This window comes from Lacerta agilis, chromosome 14 (assembly GCF_009819535.1).
Source record: "Lacerta agilis isolate rLacAgi1 chromosome 14, rLacAgi1.pri, whole genome shotgun sequence".
NCBI lineage: Eukaryota > Metazoa > Chordata > Lepidosauria > Squamata > Lacertidae > Lacerta > Lacerta agilis.
Genome location: NC_046325.1, coordinates 5285084 through 5304354, shown reverse-complemented (window position 1 = coordinate 5304354; position 19271 = coordinate 5285084). Strand labels below are relative to the sequence as shown.

At 50.8% G+C, this 19271-nt stretch overlaps 1 protein-coding gene across 2 annotated transcripts in view; it reads right to left on the bottom strand.

The window, feature by feature from the left end:
- TGM1 (transglutaminase 1) overlaps nucleotides 1-18674 on the bottom strand; it is a 47188-nt gene extending 28514 nt beyond the window's left edge. Inside the window, exons 1-3 of one of the 2 annotated variants that reach the window (XM_033170317.1) lie at nucleotides 18543-18674; nucleotides 5792-6007; nucleotides 4116-4307 (exon numbers count right to left, since the gene is read on the bottom strand). In XM_033170317.1, coding sequence (XP_033026208.1) covers nucleotides 4116-4307; nucleotides 5792-6002 — 403 coding nt within the window. In that variant the 5' untranslated portion in view covers nucleotides 6003-6007; nucleotides 18543-18674. Of the gene's footprint in view, nucleotides 1-4115; nucleotides 4308-5791; nucleotides 6008-8006; nucleotides 8026-18542 lie in introns of those variants that run through there. The other variant, XM_033170318.1, reaches the window with a different exon arrangement.
- Between the last annotated feature and the right edge of the window lie 597 nt (nucleotides 18675-19271).

Here is a 19271-nt window from a genome sequence, read left to right as displayed (position 1 = left end):
TAAGAAGCTATCTTACATCACGTCTCACTATTTGACCATCCAGCCCAGTGTCATCTCCTCTGACAGAGGCCACATCCACACCACACCCCCAAGCTCATTTCATAGACTCAGAGAACTGGGGGTTTCGAAGGGCTCCCAGGGTCATCTAGTCCAACCCCCTGCACTGCAGAAGTCGCAGCTAAAGAATCCCGGGGACAGATCACTACCCAACCTCTGCTTTTTAAGAAAGAGCACATAGTTTTCCCCCAAAGGATTCCTGGGAACTGCTGTTTGTTCCGGGCTCTGAGACTCATAGCTTTGCGACAGGTAAACTACAGTTCCCAGGATTCCTCGGCGGGGGAGCTATGTGCTTTAAAGGTATGGTGCGGTCATTGGCCCATAGCTTGGTCAATGGAACACGAGACTCTTTAGGGTCGTGGGTTCGAGCCCCACGTTGGGCAAAAAATTCCTGCCTTGCAGGGGGTTGGACTAAATGACCCTTGGGATCCCTTCCAACTCTTTGATTCTACGTGACCTGGGTTTCCGACCACCTGCTACCTTTAAAGCCCTAAACGGCCTCGGCCCAGTATACCCGAAGGAGCGTCTCCACCCCCATCGTCCAGCCCGGACACTGAGGTCCAGCTCTGAAGGCCTTCTGGTGGTTCCCTCCCTGTGAGAAGTGAGGTTACAGGGAACCAGGCAGAGGGCCTTCTCGGTGGTGGCGCCCTCCCATCAGATGTCAAGGAAATAAACAACTATCTGACTTTTAGAAGACATCTGAAGGCAGCCCTGTTTAGGGAAGTTTGAATGTTTGGTGTTTTATCGTGTTTTTAATATTCTGTTGGGAGCTGCCCAGAGGGGGGAATCCCAGCCAGATGGGCGGTTTTAAAAATATATTATTATTATTATTATTATTATTATTATTATTATTATTATTATTTCCGCAGTTGTACCTGGAGATGCGAGGGATGGATCCTGTGACTTCTGCATGCAGAGCAGTTGCTCGACCCCTGCAACCCATCTCTTACGTCTTTTAAAAAAATGTGCCTCTCCCAAAACGCCACGTCTGCGCACTCTGAGGGCAGGGGGCCGTATTGTGATTCTGGGTGGGCCATTCGAAGGAAAATGTTCACCTCCCAGCAGATGCTGTGGAACGCAAAAGGCCCCCGGCCCCCAAACCCAAGAAATTACAGAGGTGGCTGGCCTTGCAAGCTAATCAGAGGGTGGGATGTTTTCTATTTTTTAATTTCAGGCAAGGAGGAACAGAATTGGCGGTGTTGGGGTGGGGGTGGGGAACGGCTGGGCCAGAAGCCAAGAAAACAGGCTGCCTGCCAGCCCAACCCCATTACCAAACCCTGCGCTCCCGAGCGAAGTTTAGCAACACGTCCCGGAGACGCTGAGAGCCAGATTCCTCGCCCACTTGAGCAGAGAGAGGCCTGATAAGGAGCGCAGACCAGTTTCGCCACTAAACGGAAAACGTCATCTGGGAGCGAAGGCTCTTGGCTGCAGTCGCCCCAGTGCAACTGTGCTGCTAAGGGGAGGGCAGGCAAAAATCCAAGAGGACAGGCTGAGAATCAAGCTTTACCCGGTGAATTCCTGCCTGCAGCCCGGCTGACAACTACATGGCAGCAGGGAACACTGCAGCCGTGGCCGCGGTGGAATTTGTGGGATGCTGAGATGCATCTCTCAACCGTGTCACGGTGTCTGTCGTGGTTACTTTCTGACCAAGAAATGCTTGGTGTGGGCGAGAATGGGCAGGAGAGGGATATTGCACTTTGCACATGCTCAGAAGCAACCTTGCTTCACTTAGGGCAGCTGAGCAAAGCCCTGCTAAGCGTTTTGGCTCACCTCTGAACCTTGGGAAGGATCACAGGCAGCATTACAGAAACGGTAGAGGGTCATTTAGTTCACACACCCATCCCTGCCGTGAAGGAATCGCAGGAACCTGGGCTGTGTGAAGTCGTCGTTGATATCTGTCTGTCTCGAGAGGCAATGGAGTGCACCTCCAAGGGTGAAATCACAGGGCCTGCTGCGGCTGCAGAAACCCGTAACTCCTAGCTACTGCTGCTGCCTCCTGCGTTGTTTTTGCCAAGTTAGCAGCACCAAAGTGACCCCCTCGGGGTGCAAACCTGGGCAGTGTGTCTGGGGGGGCCTGGGCTGCCCAGAAGACAAGACCCTCTTCTCAGCCTTGGTCCAAAAGAAAGCAGAGCAAGACGTTTGGCACCAGCTTGGCTGCAGGAGTTGCCGGAAGGAGGAGTACAAGGGGCCACCCAACCCCCTTAGGGACCCCACTTTGGATCTGTGTGGGGTTTACTCGTGAGCCTTTTTTTCTCCCGAAGATATCCCACAAGACAGCATGTGTGTGAAGCACTGATAGGCTATTTGCGTTAGGCATAAAACAAAAACATCATGATTTGCACCAGGGGAAACTTACATTCTCTGCTTATTTGTGGAAGGAGGGGTGCAGCTCCTGTAAAAAATATGCACCAGGGCAGGCCTGCTAGATCAGCCCCTCTCGCTTCATACATTCAGACACATCCCTCTGGGAAGCCCATGATCGGGGAACGAAAACAACAGCCCTCGTCTCACCCGTCCTCGCTTCCCAACAAGGAGGAGGTACATTTAGACACCTCCCTCGTGCATTTTTGAACTTCCCTAAGCTAGGCATCATTGGACGCGGGTGGCGCTGTGGTTTAAACCACTGAGCCTAGGGCTTGCCGATCAGAAGGTCGGCGGTTCGAATCCCCGCAACGGGGTGAGCTCCCGTTGCTCGGTCCCTGCTCCGGCCAACCTAGCAGTTCGAAAGCACGTCAAAGTGCAAGTAGATAAATAGGTACCGCTCCGGCGGGAAGGTAAACGGCATTTCCGTGTGCTGCTCCAGTTCGCCAGAAGCGGCTTAGTCATGCTGGCCACATGACCCGGAAGCTGTACGCTGGCTCCCTCGGCCAATAATGCAAGATGAGCACCGCAACCCCATAATCGTCTGCGACTGGACCTAATGGTCAGGGGTCCCTTTACCTTTAAGCGAGGTATCAACCCTATACAGTGGTCCTTTGGTTCTCAAACGCCTTGGTACTCAAACAACTTGGAACCCAAACACTGCAAACCCGGAAGTAAGTGTTCCGGTTTGCAAACTTTTTTTGGAAGTTGAATGTGCTCCACTTTGAATGTTATGCTTCCAATTTGAGTGCCACACTTCCATTTGAGTGTTACACTGAGGTCTGGCGTATAAGACTACTTTTTAATCCAAGAAAATCTTCTCAAAAGTCGGGTGGAGAATCTGTGGTCGAGTATATCTCAAACTGTATAAAACAAAATAAAATAAAAAATTCTTTCCAGTAGCACCTTAGAGACCAACTAAGTTTGTTCTTGGTATGAGATTTCGTGTGCATGCTCATACCAAGAACAAACTTAGTTGGTCTCTAAGGTGCTACTGGAAAGATTTTTTTATTTTATTTTGTTTTGACTATGGCAGACCAACACGGCTACCCACCTGTAACTCAAACTGTATATTTTAACTGGAAAAGTTGGGGGTCGTCTTATACGCCCAGTCGTCTTATACACCGGAAAATACGGTATTTATTTTGTGTTTTTGCTTCTGCAGCTCTTTATTGTTTTGTTTTTGTGACTGTGTGGAACCCAGTTCAGCGATTGATTGATTGATTGATTGATTGATTGTGTGGCTGCAGTACATTATTGCTTTCATTTTATGGATCCATGGTCTCGTTAGATAGTAAAATTCATGTTAAATTTTAGGGTTTGTTTTTTAAAGTCTGGAACTGATTAATCCATTTTGCATTATTTTCTATGGTAAGGCACGCCTTGGTTTTGGAACGCTTTGGTTTTGGAACGGGCTTCCGGAACGGATTAAGTTTGAGAACCAAGGCGTCACTGTACACTGTGGCAATGGATTCCGCAACTGGGAGAAAAAAACAGAGTTACTTGAACGACACCGAGGTGTGCTGAAGAGCATCGGGCGGGTATTTCTGGCCCGCTTCCGTCTCACCTAGTTCCTCCTAACTCAGCAGCTCGCTCATGAGGACTAGAAGCTCTGTTTAAAAGCAGCGACGGCCCCCCCGCCCCACTCCCCTCCACGACCGACCGCCGGATAGCCCGCCATCTCTCGGCCCGCTCACCGATGAGGAACTCAAGGCAGATGCGGTGCTCCTCGGGGTCGTACGGCTGGCGGAACTGGAGCTTCATGTCAAAGGGCTGGCCGCGGCGGATGATGAGATTGTCGTACTCGTACTCGTTCGTGTGGTGGGCTCGGCGGTTGCTGCCGGATCGGCCGCTCATCAGGTCCACGCCGCTGACCACCAGCATGCCCTCTGCTCAAGGGAGGAAGGAAAAGAGTCAGCAACTGGTCTTAGAAATCCCGGCATTGTACGGTTGGAAGGGACCCCCCAAAGCTCATCCAGTCCAACCCCCTGCAATGCAGAAATTTCTGCCTAAAAAAACCTTTTTCAGCCGTGGGCCGGTTAACAGTCCCTCAGACCATGTGGGGGGCCGGACTATATTTTGAAAGAAAAAAAATAATGAACGAATTCCTATGCCCCAGAAATAACCCAGAGATGCATTTTAAATAAAAGCACACATTCTACTCATGTAAAAACACCAGGCAGGCCCCACAAATAACCCAGAGATGCATTTTAAATAAAAGGACACATTCTACTCATGTAAAAACACGCTGATTCCAGGACCATCCACGGGCCGGATTGAGAAGGCGGTTGGGCCGCATCCGGCCCATGGGCCTTAGGTTGCCTATCCCTGATTTGGATTGTATTATTTTATGTTTGGTGGATTGCTGATGTCTTACTGATTGTAGTTTAGGAATTATTTATTGTAACTTTTAAGAGTAGATTTCGGTTTAATTTTTATATGCTGATACTATTACTCTATACTATTCTAATGCTGGCTGAATGCTTCTTTACTTGATGTAGGTTGCTTATTTTAAAGTCATGTTTCATTATCAGATTTTTGTCTTGCGTTAGATTGTTACAAGGTGTACATTCTTTGGTCCTTCAGCTTGTAAACCGCCTTGGGTCTTGTAAGACAGAAAGACGGTATACAAATTAAAAGGGATGGGTTTGATGATGGAGTTGCTTGATTTAAACATGTCTGCACACTCATGTTGGGCTCCATGATCACAGCAGTCACGAAATTAAAAGACGCCTGCTTCTTGGGAGAAAAGCAATGACAAACCTAGACAGCATCTTAAAAAGCAGAGACATCACCTTGCTGACAAAGGTCCGTATGGTTAAAGCTATGGTTTTCCCAGTAGTAATGTATGGAAGTGAGAGCTGGACCATAAAGAAGGCTGGTCGCCGAAGAATGGATGCTTTTGAATTATGGTGCTGGAGGAGACTCTGGAGAGTCCCATGGACTGCAAGAAGATCAAACCTATCCATGCTTAAAGAAATCAGCCCTGAGTGCTCACTGGAAGGACAGATCCTGAAGCTGAGGCTCCAAGACTTTGGCCACCTCATGAGAAGAGAAGACTCCCTGGAAAAGACCCTGATGTCGGGAAAGATGGAGGGCACAAGGAGAAGGGGACGACGGAGGATGAGATGGTTGGACAGTGTTCTCGAAGCTACTAACATGAGTTTGGCCAAACTGCGGGAGGCAGTGGAGGATAGGCGTGCCTGGTGTGCTCTGCTCCATGGGGTCACAAAGAGTCGGACACAACTAAATGACTGAACAACAACAGCAGCAACAAGCACACTCATGTGTGCAAAAAAGGAGGGGCTTCCGCTTTTCACCCCGGCCCTCTCGCCTGGCAAGTGTCTCGCACACCCTCTCCCAAGCAGCTCACCTCGGATAACAGGCTCTCGCCGAGCTCCTGGGACCTCCCCGGGCGCGGGACCCCAGTCATCGTCCCCCTGGCCCGAGCAGCAGGCGCAGCATTTGTTGAACCAATTCCGCTTCTTCCTCCTGGGCCCGGTCTCCGGCTGGTTGGGCTGCCGCACGCGGTAACTGACATTGGTCCATCGACCCGCGTCCCCTCGAGTATCGGCCACCGGCATCTTGTCTGCAGGGAAGGAAGAGGAGGAACAGTGAATACAACGCTGTTTCCCGGCACTAGGGGCACTGTAGCTCCGGGGGCAAAATTTCAAGTCTGTACTAAAGGTAACCTATCCATCCTTAAAGAAATCAGCCCTGAGTGCTCACTGGAAGGGCAGATCCTGAAGTTGAGGCTCCAGTACTTTGGCCACCTCATGAGAAGAGAAGACCCCCTAGAAAAGACCCTGATGTTGGGAAAGATGGAGGGCACAAGGAGAAGGGGACGACAGAGGACGAGATGGTTGGACAGTGTTCTCGAAGCGACTAGCATGGGTTTGGCCAAACTGCGGGAGGCAGTGGAGGATAGGGGTGCCTGGCGTGCTCTGGTCCATGGGGTCACGAAGAGTTGGACACGACTGAACGACTGAACAACAGCAACAACTAAAGGTAAAGGGACCCCTGACTGTTAGGACCAGTCACGGACAACTCTGGGGTTGCGGCGCTCATCTCGCTTTACTGGCCTAGGGAACCGGCGTACAGCTTCCGGGTCATGTGGCCAGCATGACTAAGCCGCTTCTGGTGAACCAGAGCAGAGCACGGAAACGCCGTTTACCTTCCTGCTGGAGCGGTACCTATTTATCTACTTGCGCTTTGGCGTGCTTTCGAACTGCTAGGTTGGCCGGAGTAGGGACCGAGCAACGGGAGCTCACCCCGTCGTGGGGATTCAAACCGCCGACCTTCTGATCGGCAAGCCCTAGGCTCTGTGGTTTAACCCACAGCGCCATCCGCTTGGTTGGTTTTATGTACTCCACTCCAGACACAGCTGCATTTTAGCAGCAGAAAACCCTAATTTTCCCCAGCTGGGAGGCTGGCAGTGGTGTGGGAAGCATGCAAAGGGCATTCTGGAGAGCCATCACATCTGTAGCTGGCTACTGGGCCCCAGGATAGAGGCTGGCACAGCACCTGGGACAGTAACCAAATATCTCCTTCAGCAAGGGTGGGTCTTCCTCGCTATCTGATAGCTCCTTGGCAGAGGCAGGACTTGTTCTACAGAACCACCATGTCAGCGGGGGGGGGGGGGGGACGGGGGACGGGACCCCACAGCTTCCCCCCAGATTTTCCCTTCCAAAACTAGAAAGAGATTCTGGAGCTCGCGATCCGAGTTCTCTTGGCATATCTTTTTTTACTGATTTTCAATTTTTTAAAAAAACAAATTGGTCACTAATGAAAACAAATTAAATCAAAACAAAATTTTAAAAATTTCCAAATCGGAATGAATTTAACGTTTCCCCCAAATCTGACTTCCCGCACGCCCTCTTAGATGGTTCCCCATCATATTCCCCAATTAATTCTAGTTTATCTTCAAACCTTACAGAACATCACAATATCCATCCACCAATTCCTGCACGTATATATTGAATTAACATTTCCCGTTTTGACACGCGAGGTCCCTTATCAGACTGTCAACCAAATCACTCATGAATATTAATTAACGGAGAATAAAACTCCCTCTCCTTCCATCTGCTTGTGCAGAAGAAATATAGCAGGCTTTTTGCTGTTTCGGAATCCAAGGTCCCCTTTGCTCCGCCTGCAAAGACTCGCTCCCAGCTTACACACAACTCAGAAGTCCTGGCTTTCAAACTACTAAGGCACAGCCTGGAAAAAAAAGGGTTCTCATAACCTTGGAGAGAAGGCACGGAATTCCAGAATTCAACAGGGGGTGTTTGTTTCCCCCCCAACTTGCCGCACCGCCTGTTGAATGTGGGACTGCCACACCTCTGTCAAGAGCGCAGGAACCGTGCCAGAAATCAAAAGGTGGCAACCACCCCAGGCTGCCACCAGCCGAAACCACAAAGCCTCGCTTTCCTCCTGGCAGCCAGGGAAATGAATTGGGACACAAATAAATCGAGTGAGAGTATGACTCTACTCTGAAGCCTCTTCCATCATCAAGCCAGGCTCCTTTCTGCATTCTTATCCAGGGCTGGGACGCTGTTAAACGCCAGCGCTGCCATTCATTTCTAAGCTACCTTTGTCACTTCCTGTGGGTGTTCTCCCCAGCCTCTGAAAACCTAGGATTATATGGCCAGAAGATGCTTGCCAGGTGAGACTCATTTCAAGGGCCAATCCCTTCTTTAAAGCAATATTCCCCTCTCTGTGTCCCAATCTGCACTCTCTGCTTTATTTCACAACGCTATAATGTTATTGTTTTAGTTAAATGAATTGTTTAAATTGTCATTAAGGAAAGGATTATTTTTCTCCTTCCAATAAGACGCAGCAGAAAAGTCGTCCAAATATAAACAGTTAACTTATTAAACCTCACAATAATTTCATCATTACGGTTCTGTGTATTTCTAATAGTATAGCGGTACCCCGAAGAATTGATGCTTCTGAATTATGGTGCTGGAGGAGACTCTTGAGAGTCCCATGGGCTGCAAGAAGATCAAACCTATCCATCCTTAAAGAAATCAACCCTGAGTGCTCACTAGAAGGACAGATCCTGAAGCTGAGGCTCCAGTACTTTGGCCACCTCATGAGAAGAGAAGACTCCCTGGAAAAGACCCTGATGTTGGGAAAGATGGAGGGCACAAGGAGAAGGGGACGACAGAGGATGAGATGGTTGGACAGTGTTCTCGAAGTGAATGGTATGAGTTTGGCCAAACTGCGGAAGGCAGTGGAGGATAGGCGTGCCTGGCGTGCTCTGGTCCATGGGGTCACAAAGAGTCGGACACGACCGAACGACTGAACAACAACAAACCCCGTGTTACGTACGCGATCCGTTCCGGGTTGCGCCACGTAACCCGGGCGTACGTAACTCGAACGAACAAAAAAGAAAGAAAGAAAAAAACCGGAAGTTTGCGGGTTTTGCCTGCGCGAAGTGCGCAGAATGCTTCTGCGCGCTCCGTGGAGGACTTCCGGGTCGTGGAGGTCCGTAACTCGAACGTACGCAACACGGAACGTATGCAACACGAGGTATGACTGTATAACCAAATCTGTAATTTTTGATATACCGGAAACTGTAAAAACTTCTCTGAATTATTATTAGGCCAAAAAGGAAACCTTCACCTGGTTGTAAATATTAAGATGATACCAGCAAGAATGAGTCTTTCTGTAAAAAATAAATAAATCAAGTCTTACTGACTAGTGATTTAAATTGATTTGATTTAAATCAAATCCACCCTGTCTCCAACTGTCATCCTTAACCACTGACCACTGGCTGGTGGGATCCAGGCCACACTCAGGCCATACATTTAAAAGCACCCTCCCCCTCCCCAAACTACAATTCCCAGAGTGGGCGAACAATCAACCCCTCTTCACGGGAGATGGCAAAGGTGACGGCACTGAAAGAATATACAAATCTGAAATCTTTCAAAGAAGACTGGAAACGCTTCGTAGTCTATATTAAAAGTTAATTCCCGTGTGCAAAGGCCACAGCGGGGTTTGAAGTGCAAGAAAATAGCAGAAGACATTAAGAAACATGCTGGAGAGGAGGAAATCGGAGCCTTAAAATGCAATTGTATGTAATTTGGGTTATGAACATCGATGTTGGTTGAGCACTGGAATTGGCTAGTTTGGTTGAATTGGAATATAATTGTTGAGTAACCAACGTATTCCATATGGGGGAAGAAGAATAAAATATTATTATTTTTAAAATTCCTCTTCACAGGGTGCACTTGGAATTGTAGTTTTGCGAGGGGGTCTCCTCACAACTCTCGGCGCCCTTAACAAATGACAGCTCCCATAATTCTTTGAAGGAAGCCATTGACATTGGAGGAGATCCACTGGTTCAAGAACAACATTTGCCAACCTGGTGCCCTCCTGGTTGGGGGGGCGGACTGATGGAAGTTGTGGTGCAAAGCACCGAATTGGCAAAATTTGTGGCCCTCATCCTCGTTCTAATCTGCAAAAAAGAAACCCAACAGTTCCCGTCCCAGAGGATTCTGGAATCCGAGACCACGGTCTCCCTGTTGGATCTAAACCTGTTTTGGGGCAACTGGGCGCTTCCCCAGATGTTCTAAACTGCAACTCCCATCAGCTCCAGCCAGCATGGATGCAGTTGCAAACATCTGGATGGGGACTAGGCTAGGCAAGGCCGTCTTAAATGTTCCGGGATGAGGGTACCGGAAGGACAGACGTTCTTGTACAAGCCTGACCGTCGACCGAGACCAGTCCCTGGACAGCCCTTGTGGCCTTGCTGCCTGAGGTTGCTATAGAGCAGGGGTAGGCAACCTAAGGCCTGTGGGCCGGATGCGGCCCAATCGCCTTCTCAGTCTGGCCCGTGGACGGTCTGGGAATCAGCGTGTTTTTTACATGAGCAGAATGTGTCCTTTTATTTAAAATGCATCTCGGGGTTATTTGTGGGGCATAGCAATTCATTCATCCCCCCCCAAAAAAAAATATAGTCCGGCCCACCACATAGTCTGAGGGACGATGGACCGGCCCACAGTTGAAAAAGTTTGCTGGCCCCTGCTATAGACTAAAACAGGGGTTGGCTCACTGCCGCGGAACCCCCCTCCGTGGGCCGGATTGCCGGATTGCGGGCATACATGAGCGCCCGCGATTTCCGGCGTCTGCACAGATGTGATTTCCGGCGCTGCGAAATTAATCCCCGCGCTACGCTATGCTAGTTTGGCGCAGTGCGCAGGGACTCGCCAAGCGGGAAGCTCAGTTCAGGGGCGGCCCGTGGGCCGGTAAAACGACCCCTGTGGGCCGCTTGTGGCCCATGGGCCTTAAGTTGCCGACCCCTGGACTAAAATACCTGGAGGGCACCAGGTTGGAGAAGGCTGGATCCTGGCTTTGTAAATCCCAAGGGGCCTGGCTATAATGCTCACTGGCTGTGGACACAGTGTACATTTAAACCAGGCAACGTCCCTCCAAAGAACCTTGGGAACCATAGTTTATCTGCCACAGAGCTACAGTTCCCAGCAAACCACGGTTACCATAATTCTTTGGAGGAAGCAAGCAGCTTTTAAGGTGCTCTGTCACTGATCTATGACTCTCGCTCTTTCCTCCACTTCATTTCTAAGAATCTGTCTTGGGGAAAACCCCGAAATCCTAGCTGTGGTGACCCAGACCCTCCCCCCAAAGAAAGCCAGACACCCTGGAATTTGCCTCCTTGAAATCCAATGGGGTTTTTGTTTTGTTTTTGCAGGCTCCCTTCCCCTTTTCGCATGCAAATATTTCCTGACTCAGCGGTGCTGTCCGGTGACTTTGGACACGAGGGCCCCCAGAACATATCGGGCAACCTCTGCCCGCCTGCCCTCTGCTCTAGCTGACATGGCTCCAGATGTGGACAGATGTTTCAAAGGAGGAAGGGAGGGACGTCGGGAGCTGGGAACAGGAGGCAGAAAGGCCTTGCGTCCAGCAGGGATGGCGAAACAGAGGAAACGATGATTTCGTAAAGCTGGAATTGACTTATAGGAGGGTGGGCTACATTCAAGGCCTCGGGTATTTCCACGCACGTCGAAAACAGGACTTTGGGAAGAGGCCACAGCAAAGTGGAAGGGCGAAAGGTCCCTGTTAAAATCCTCGTTATCTCCAGGAAGGGCCTGTCCACAATACTGCTTGCTCCCAAGAATAACAGCTTAGGGGGGAAGGTGGGCGATAAATCTCACAGGAACAACAAGGACAGTTCTGAATTGGGTGGGTCAACATCCAGAGGACCAGATAGCCGAGGCTGGTGACATGCTTGAGGTGCTGCTGCCTGTCAGAGCACGCTATGCTTAGATAAGTCGAGCCATCGATCCACCCTGTCCTGTGCTGTCTGCACTGACCGGCAGCAGCTCTCTAGGGTTTCAGACAAGATTTCTTTTGCAAGTCTTTCGTGGAGATGCCACCTTTTTATTGTCACAGGCGGATCCTGCAACGAGGGCTGCCTTTACAAACCCACTCCTGATATTTTGCACCCAGCAGATCGTGGAATTGTAGAGCTGGAAGGGACCCCGAGGCTCATCTAGTCCAACCCCCTCCAATGCAGGAATCTTTTGCCCAACGTGGGAATCGAACCCACGACCCTGAGATCAAGAGTCTCCTGCTCTACCGGTTCGGATCTGCCTTTTGCCACAGCATTTTGATGCTGCGCTGTCCTGAAAAATAGCCACACACAAAAAGGTCAAGGCTTGGGTATGGGTGGAATATGCCTGCCCCCCGAAATGTACTTTATTCGTTCGTTTTAGACCTTTCCACACTTCCGTGCTGCCTTCAGGACACCTGGCACAACCCCAGCGAAAAGCTAAAAATGATAAACCTGTTGACAATTAAAACCGCAGTTGGCTGTTAACATAATGAGGCATTGTAAAACCTGCTGCTCAAGTGGCGTTAAAAAACAATATCCATAACGATTAAGCAAACAACTTTACTCACTTTGGAAAGTGTAAACACAGTAGACTGTTCCTGACGCCCTAAAGACAACAGAGATGGCACTAAGGAAACATTCCAACCTTTCCCTCATAGGCGGGTGTTAGTGGAACTCATAGCGGGGGTGCCACCACAAAGAAGGCCCTGCATCTGGGAGCCACCCACTTCCAAAGGTGGAAGCACCCGATGTCTGGGGACTCACCTCCATCAACAGGCAGGTCCATAAGAGAAATACAGCATCCCCCAACCTGGCGCCCTCCAGATGGGGGTTGTGGTCCCTCTGGAGGTTGCACCATTTGGAGCAAGGCTGGATCAAGGATGCCTCGCCTGAAACCAGCACAGTGAGCCTGGGAGCAAGGGGGAAAGTGCCCCAGGTCCTTTAAGGATGGCACACATGGGAATTTACATCTTTGTTTCTATAGGGCAGGGGTGGCCAACTCCCAAGAGACTGTGATCTACTTACAGAGTTAAAAACTGGTAGTGATCTACCCCCTTTTGGGGGGTTTGGGTCAAAGTTGTTGACCTTTTTCGGGGAGGACGAAAGCCCCATTTTTTTTAGCAGCCCTGTTTAGGGAAGCTTTTAATGTTTAATAGATTATTGTATTTTAAAAATTCTGTTGGAAGCCACCCAGAGTGGCTGGGGAAACCCAGCCAGATGGGCGGGGTATAAATAATAAATAATAAATTATTATTATATTATTATTATTATTAAAGTTGTTGTTGAGCTTTTTTAGGGAGGAGGAAAGCCCTGTTTTTGGGGGGTGCTGGGCAAAAAAATTGAGCTTTTTATAGGGGAGCCAAAGTTGTTGAGCTTCTTTGGGGGAGCCAGTGATCTACCAGTGATCTACCACAGACAACTAGTGATCTACTGGTTGATCACGATCTACCTGTTGGACGTGCCTGCTATAGGGCCATTATCAGCTTTGCCCGAGCGCAGGAGTAGCTTGCCCCAAGGAGCTTACAATCTGCTGGAACAAGGCAGAGGCCTAAAGAGTGGGCCGCCTAGATGCCTCTGGGAAGCCCGGCAGCAGGAAGGCGAGAGCAATAACCTGTTATTGCTACTGCTCCATGGTCAACGGTTAGTATTCAGAGCCCATTTGTTCTCTGATCAGGGATAGCTGTCCAGGATGGTAGCCTTATTTTCCATACAATGTGGCCAAATAATTCTCAAACGATCCCTTAGGTGGCATGGAACGTGCAGTTCACGCAGCATGGGGCCATGGGAGTAGATGGGGGAGGCTCAGAATTAATATACGGAGGGTCTGGAGCCTGGGTCAGGCCAAAGGCCCGTCGAGTCCAGCATCTCAACTGGTTCTTGACTGAAATAAATAAATACGTATCCCGCATCCTGACCTCGCAGCAGCCAGCCAGATCCCCGTTACTGAGCTCTCTGTGTCTCTCTAAGCCCAATCCTTTTTTCAAGCCCACCGGAGTGGGTGGCCCTCACTGCGTCCAGTGGCAGCGAGTTCCACAGCTCCACTGCTCTCCGGTCGAAGAAAGGCTTTGCTTTGTGAGGCCCGAACTTCCCAACATTCAGCTTCGCTGGATGCCTGCGAGTTTCGGCGCCGTGGGAGAACAGCTTTTCTCCGTTCTCCGTTCTCCCGCCGTCATTTTCACGCACCTCTCTCATTCCCTCCTCCTGGTTGCCTTTTCTCTAAACCTCCACTCAGCCGGCTGGGAACGTCGCTATCTTTAAGAGCTTGTTCCCATGACCACCGGCAGCATGCTTGAAATGCCTCGGCCTTGCACAAATCCTGCCCATGCCACTTTGGGTAACGCCACAGAGTCCTCGGCCGAAAGTTTCCTATGTGAAGCCGAAAGCTAACAAGCGCTTTGTGGCAGCCTTGATGAACGTCGACAGGGAAGAAATATGAACACCCTTATCTACAAAGACGCATTTCGCAAGATATTAATGCAGGGACTCCCTAGGGTGCTGGGCTAGGCTCTTGTTTCAAGCACCTGGGAGTTGTTGGGGCGACCAAGTGCCCAATTGTGTCTGTGCCCTTCCTTGGAGGTTTTTAAGCAGAGGTTGGATGGCCATCTACCATGGATGCCTTAGCTGAGATTCCTGCGTCGCAGGGGGGTGGACTAGATGGCCCCTGGGGTCCCTTCCAACTATGATTTAGGGGTGCATCAAGATGAAGTCCATTTAGCAGCACCCCAGTGTTTGTCTCCTTCAACAAGGGTTGCGGCTCAGTGGCTGGGCATCTGCTTTGAATGCAGAAGGCCCCAGGTTTCAATGCAGGTAAGGCTAGGAAATTCCCCCTCTCTGCAATCCTGCAGTGCTGCTGCCAGTCAGAGCAGGCAGCTCTGGCCTTGGTGAATCCATTCGTTATAAGGCAGCTTCCCGATGTTCCCCCACCAAGCCCAGGAGTCTCAGGGGTGGGGAGGAAGAGAGCTGCTGCAGGTTGGGTTTCCCCTGCACGGAAAGAAAAGCACTTTGCCCATGCTCAGAGGCCCTCTTGCGCGGTGGGCGAGACCCAGAGCCCCGGCGTTAGGATATTAACTTCTTCCTCCCATTCGGGTGGCTGAACAGGTGGACGTCCTCGGGCCCCGGGGCCTGGAATGCAGGAAGGAGCTGAGGCGCGGCTGAGGCGAGGGACTTGGGAGGACTGAAGACTTGGGAATATCCCTTCCCAGGAAAAAGTTGCTCATCTCCCAAGGTGCCCCACCCACCCGCTGGCCAGGTAGCCAATGGGAACGGCCTCCGTGGAGTTAATGATGGTGCCAAGGTGTGCGATTTGCCGGTTCAGCTGGATGGAGCAGGTGAAACTGAGTTTCTGGTTGGGCCATTAGCTGTAATGAAGCAAGAGCGAAGCAAGCCCCGGGGCCAAATCAGGGAACCCAGGAGTCCTGGCTTGCAATCCTTTCCACAACAGCAGGTGGAGGTTCGTAAAGAACTCCAGGGTCCTCCATCCAGGCTTGCCATATCTCTCTTCTCCCCCCGCCCGAATCTCTCGCAAGGGCCTTGAAACAACGACACGGCAGGCAGAAATCCAACAGGCGCAGCTTCCTCCCTACTTGGGGAAGAAAAAAACCTACCTCTGTTGAACTTTTGCCTGCCACACAGGAGCCCTGCTAGAAGGGATGCCGGTCAAAAGCGGCTCTCTTGCTTTTGGAGAGGGTTGGCGCTAAACTTTGAGGGGCCCCCCTTCCAACTCTCCTTTTCTCTCAGGGCCGAGGAACAGAAAGTGGAAGTCGGCCGAGGAAATGTTCTGTCCTCGTTTTCGTTTGGGTGCTGCCTTATTTATTTTTTAACAATTATATTGACGGTCAAGACTGAGGAGCTGTACAGTTCCGCCCGCATCCACATACGCTGAAGAAATAAAGGGAGAAACCCCAGCAGAGAAACGGGGCTGCAACTTCACCCCAAGAAGAGAGCGTTTCTGAGCGTGTGCAAAGTACGTTTCTTTCGACGCGCGGCATCGCACCAGACAGAGCGGGCTTCGAGGCCAGAAACCGCAGCTTATAAACTGCCCCATCTATTCAGAAACGAACCATTTAAAAAAAATAATGCAATGAGTTTCCTTGCACCCCAAAGAACTCGGGGGCTATCTGAGGGCTCCCTTCTCCAAAACGGCGCTCGCCCTCTTCTTCAGCACCCCTAAAATCCCTGCACCACCAACTGAATCAGATAGCACGCCTCCCCAACCTTGCCTGCTTCAACTGTTCCCCTTCCAGATCTCCAGATCTTAAGGCTTGCATCAGCTCTCACGCCCTCCTGTTGCTAGATTTCCCTTCCCTTTGCCGTGTGACCCAGGGCGATGGGGCTGTGCCCCAGAGGTTCAGCGCCCGCCTTTCATGCTGAAGATCCCACCAGGCTTAATCCCTGGTGGGATCCCTAGGGAGGGGCCGGCTGGGAGAGATCCCGACCTGAAACTCTGGAAAGCCACTGCTCAATGCTGGATCCCAATGACCTGACTCAGGAGAGGGCAACAACATCCTACGTTTCCTAGGACCTTCTGAATGATTCGGCCCTGGTTTCTGGGATGTTGCTGCCTCCGAATCGCTCCAAACAGCCTCCGTTGCAAATCCGTTTCCAAAAACCCCTCTTCTTGAAGCAGCCCATTAAAAACAATACCCCAAATTCCCAAGCACACCCCTTCGCCTGTTTTCGGGCCACACTCTTACAGGTAGGTAGCCGTGTTGGTCTGCCGTAGTGGAAACAAAATATTTTTTTTTTTTTAAAAAAAATTCCTTCCAGTAGCATCTTAGAGACCAACTTTGTTTGTTCTTGGTATGAGCTTTTGTGTGCATGCACAGTGAAAGAAAGTATCTGAAGAAGTGTGCATGCACACGAAAGCTCACACCAATAACAAACTTAGTTGGTCTCTAAGGTGCTACTGGAAGGAATTTTATTTTATTTTTTATTTTGTTTCGACTCCAGAACAGGACAGGGTAAAAATTATTATTATTATTATTATTATTATTATTATTATTATTATTATTATTATTATTATTATTAGGTTGTCCTAGCCACTTCCAGCGGCTTCCGACAGATATAAAACCACAATAAAACACCACACATTTAAAAGCTTCCCTATATAGGGCCCCTGTAAAGGAAATCTCCTGTTCTGTCGTGGAACATCCCCAAATGCCGTGGGCAAGTCCCTTTGCATTTTGGCCTTGGGGGGTTGTTGCTGTGGAATCTTTGCAAAATGCGAAGGTGTCCCCTTACCCCTTACTTGTCCGACTTACAGGATCAGAAAGAAATATTATTTATTTAAAAGAGAGAGAGAGAGAGAGGTGAGGGGGAAGCTGTTAATTATTTTCAACCTTCAAAGCCCCCAGCCCCGCATTGCCTCCTCCGTCTCGGATTCCTCCAGCTGAGATTAGCAGCTCATTCATTTCCTTCGCCGCAGCAACACCTGCAGCTCATCTGCATCGCCTGGCACCCGTCACCCTCTGCCCCTTGGCACCGCTGCCCTGCCCTTTTTCTAGCACCCATCAAGAGGGAGGTGCCCTCCCAAACAAGGCTCACCCGTCTCTTAACAACTTGCAAATCCTCACCGGGGAATCACTGCCACCAAAACCAGAGCTGACATCATTCAGCTGGGAATGTAAGGGACTGCCTTAAGACCGAGTCAGATTCTTGCTCCATCCTGCCCTGTATTGCCCACACTGGCCGGCAGCATCTTCTAAGGCTGGCGTCCTTTGACCCCCGCACCTTGTCAAGTTGCTGTTCTCCCTTTCCACGCGCACGCTCAGAAAGGCTGGGCCCTTGATCTGCCCTCGAGACCCCTCCCCAGATCCCAACTCTGGCTCAAAGCCCCCTTCCCTATTGAAATGGGCACGCCCACCTGTTTTCGAAACCAACTTACTGGATAACAAGGGGGGGGGGATTCCTCTCTGCCAGCCCAGTGGGGCGGTTGGATAATATTGAATTCTAAACTTAATGGGCTAATGAGAGGTGTCCCTCATTAGAGAGGAATGCATATTGTTGCGCCTGTTTGGGGTGCGACCCACTGCCCAATTCTGCTGAGTGGGGCCAGGGACCTCTGCCCCAAAGTCCAGACCTGAGCTGGCCACCTAATACATTTGGACCCCACCCCAGTTCTGTGAGTCCCCCCTCCCCCCAAAAAAAACCTCCCGACCGTGCATCGCATCACTGGGAAAGTCACCACTTCCAAAACCTCGAAATGTTTTCAGTGCTCGGCTCCCCAGCACCTACACGAACCTCCCGGTCATTAATACTGCCCCCCCTCTCTCTGACATGAGACCCTCCTGAACCCTCTTCCATGCCCCCCATCTTGCAAATTAATGCTTAAGATCTAGAGACCTATCACAACTTCTCCGGAGTTTTAAAACCCGCAGGCACACTTTAGATCGCTCTTTCGCCCAATGACCTGCGGAACTCCCCGCTTGAGGGCCAAGCACCCCCACAGCCCATCCACTCCTGGCACCAACACCCACACCGGCACTCTCGCCCCCCCCCCAAAAGACGCACAGCATGTGCAACAAAGTCTTTCTTTCCTCCACTGATCCCCGGACGCCCCTCCAGAGGGTCCATCACCCCTCGGGCTCCACCCGCCGTGCCCCCTGGCACCCACACCCTTCCCGTGCCCCCTGGCGCGCCCTCCTTCCAAACTCTCAGCGAAGCCATCCTTTCCTCCCACCCGCGGTCCCCTGGGCGCCCCTTTGGGGATCCCGCGCATGGCTATGGTGCGTTCTCCCCTTGGCACCGAGGGCGCACCCGGACTGGCACCCACCTCGCACTCAGTAGCCGAGGTCGACGTGCTCCCGTCTGGCCTCTGCCTCTCCCCGGAGCTCTCTGAAGTGGAGAGGGCTCTGCCAGCGCCTGTCTTCTGTCAGGAGCGCGGGGTGGAGCCGCCTGGGTTGGGTGTCACAACTATGAGAAACATCCGGGGAGGGAAAGGCACCTCTTGCACCACGGGGTAAAAGGGAAGCACCCTCCCTCGCCCTCCTCTCTTGCCATGTGGGGGGCTGGCACGGTGCCCACCAGGGGGAGGCAAGCAGGAGGGGATGGAGTGGCTGCCCGGGCTGTGGGTCTGCAGGGAGAAGGGGTGGGGGGGGGTACAAGGCTCCCCCAGAAATGCGCCCATGCCCCTCATCCATATTTTGCATCCTGCCTTTCCTCCAGACCAAGGAAGTTAAAACTCAAAGAGTTAAAAACATGTTTTTTGCTTTTTTTTAAAGCCACAAACACTAATAGAATTAAAACAACTTTTTTTTAAAAAAAAACCCAAGTCTATCATGTCTCTACAACGCATCTCAAACACGTCTCCACCCTTCCCAACATAATTTTGGGAAGTGTAGTTTGCTAAGGGTGCTGGGAATTGTAGTTGTGCGAGGGGTGGACTGCAGTTCGCAGGGTTCCCGGCGTGTGGGTGTGGATTTTGCTCCAGAGGCGAGTTCTGGCACTGAAGTCTCTCTTGTGTACACAGATGTGTCTAAATAATAATAGTGCCATAATAAAA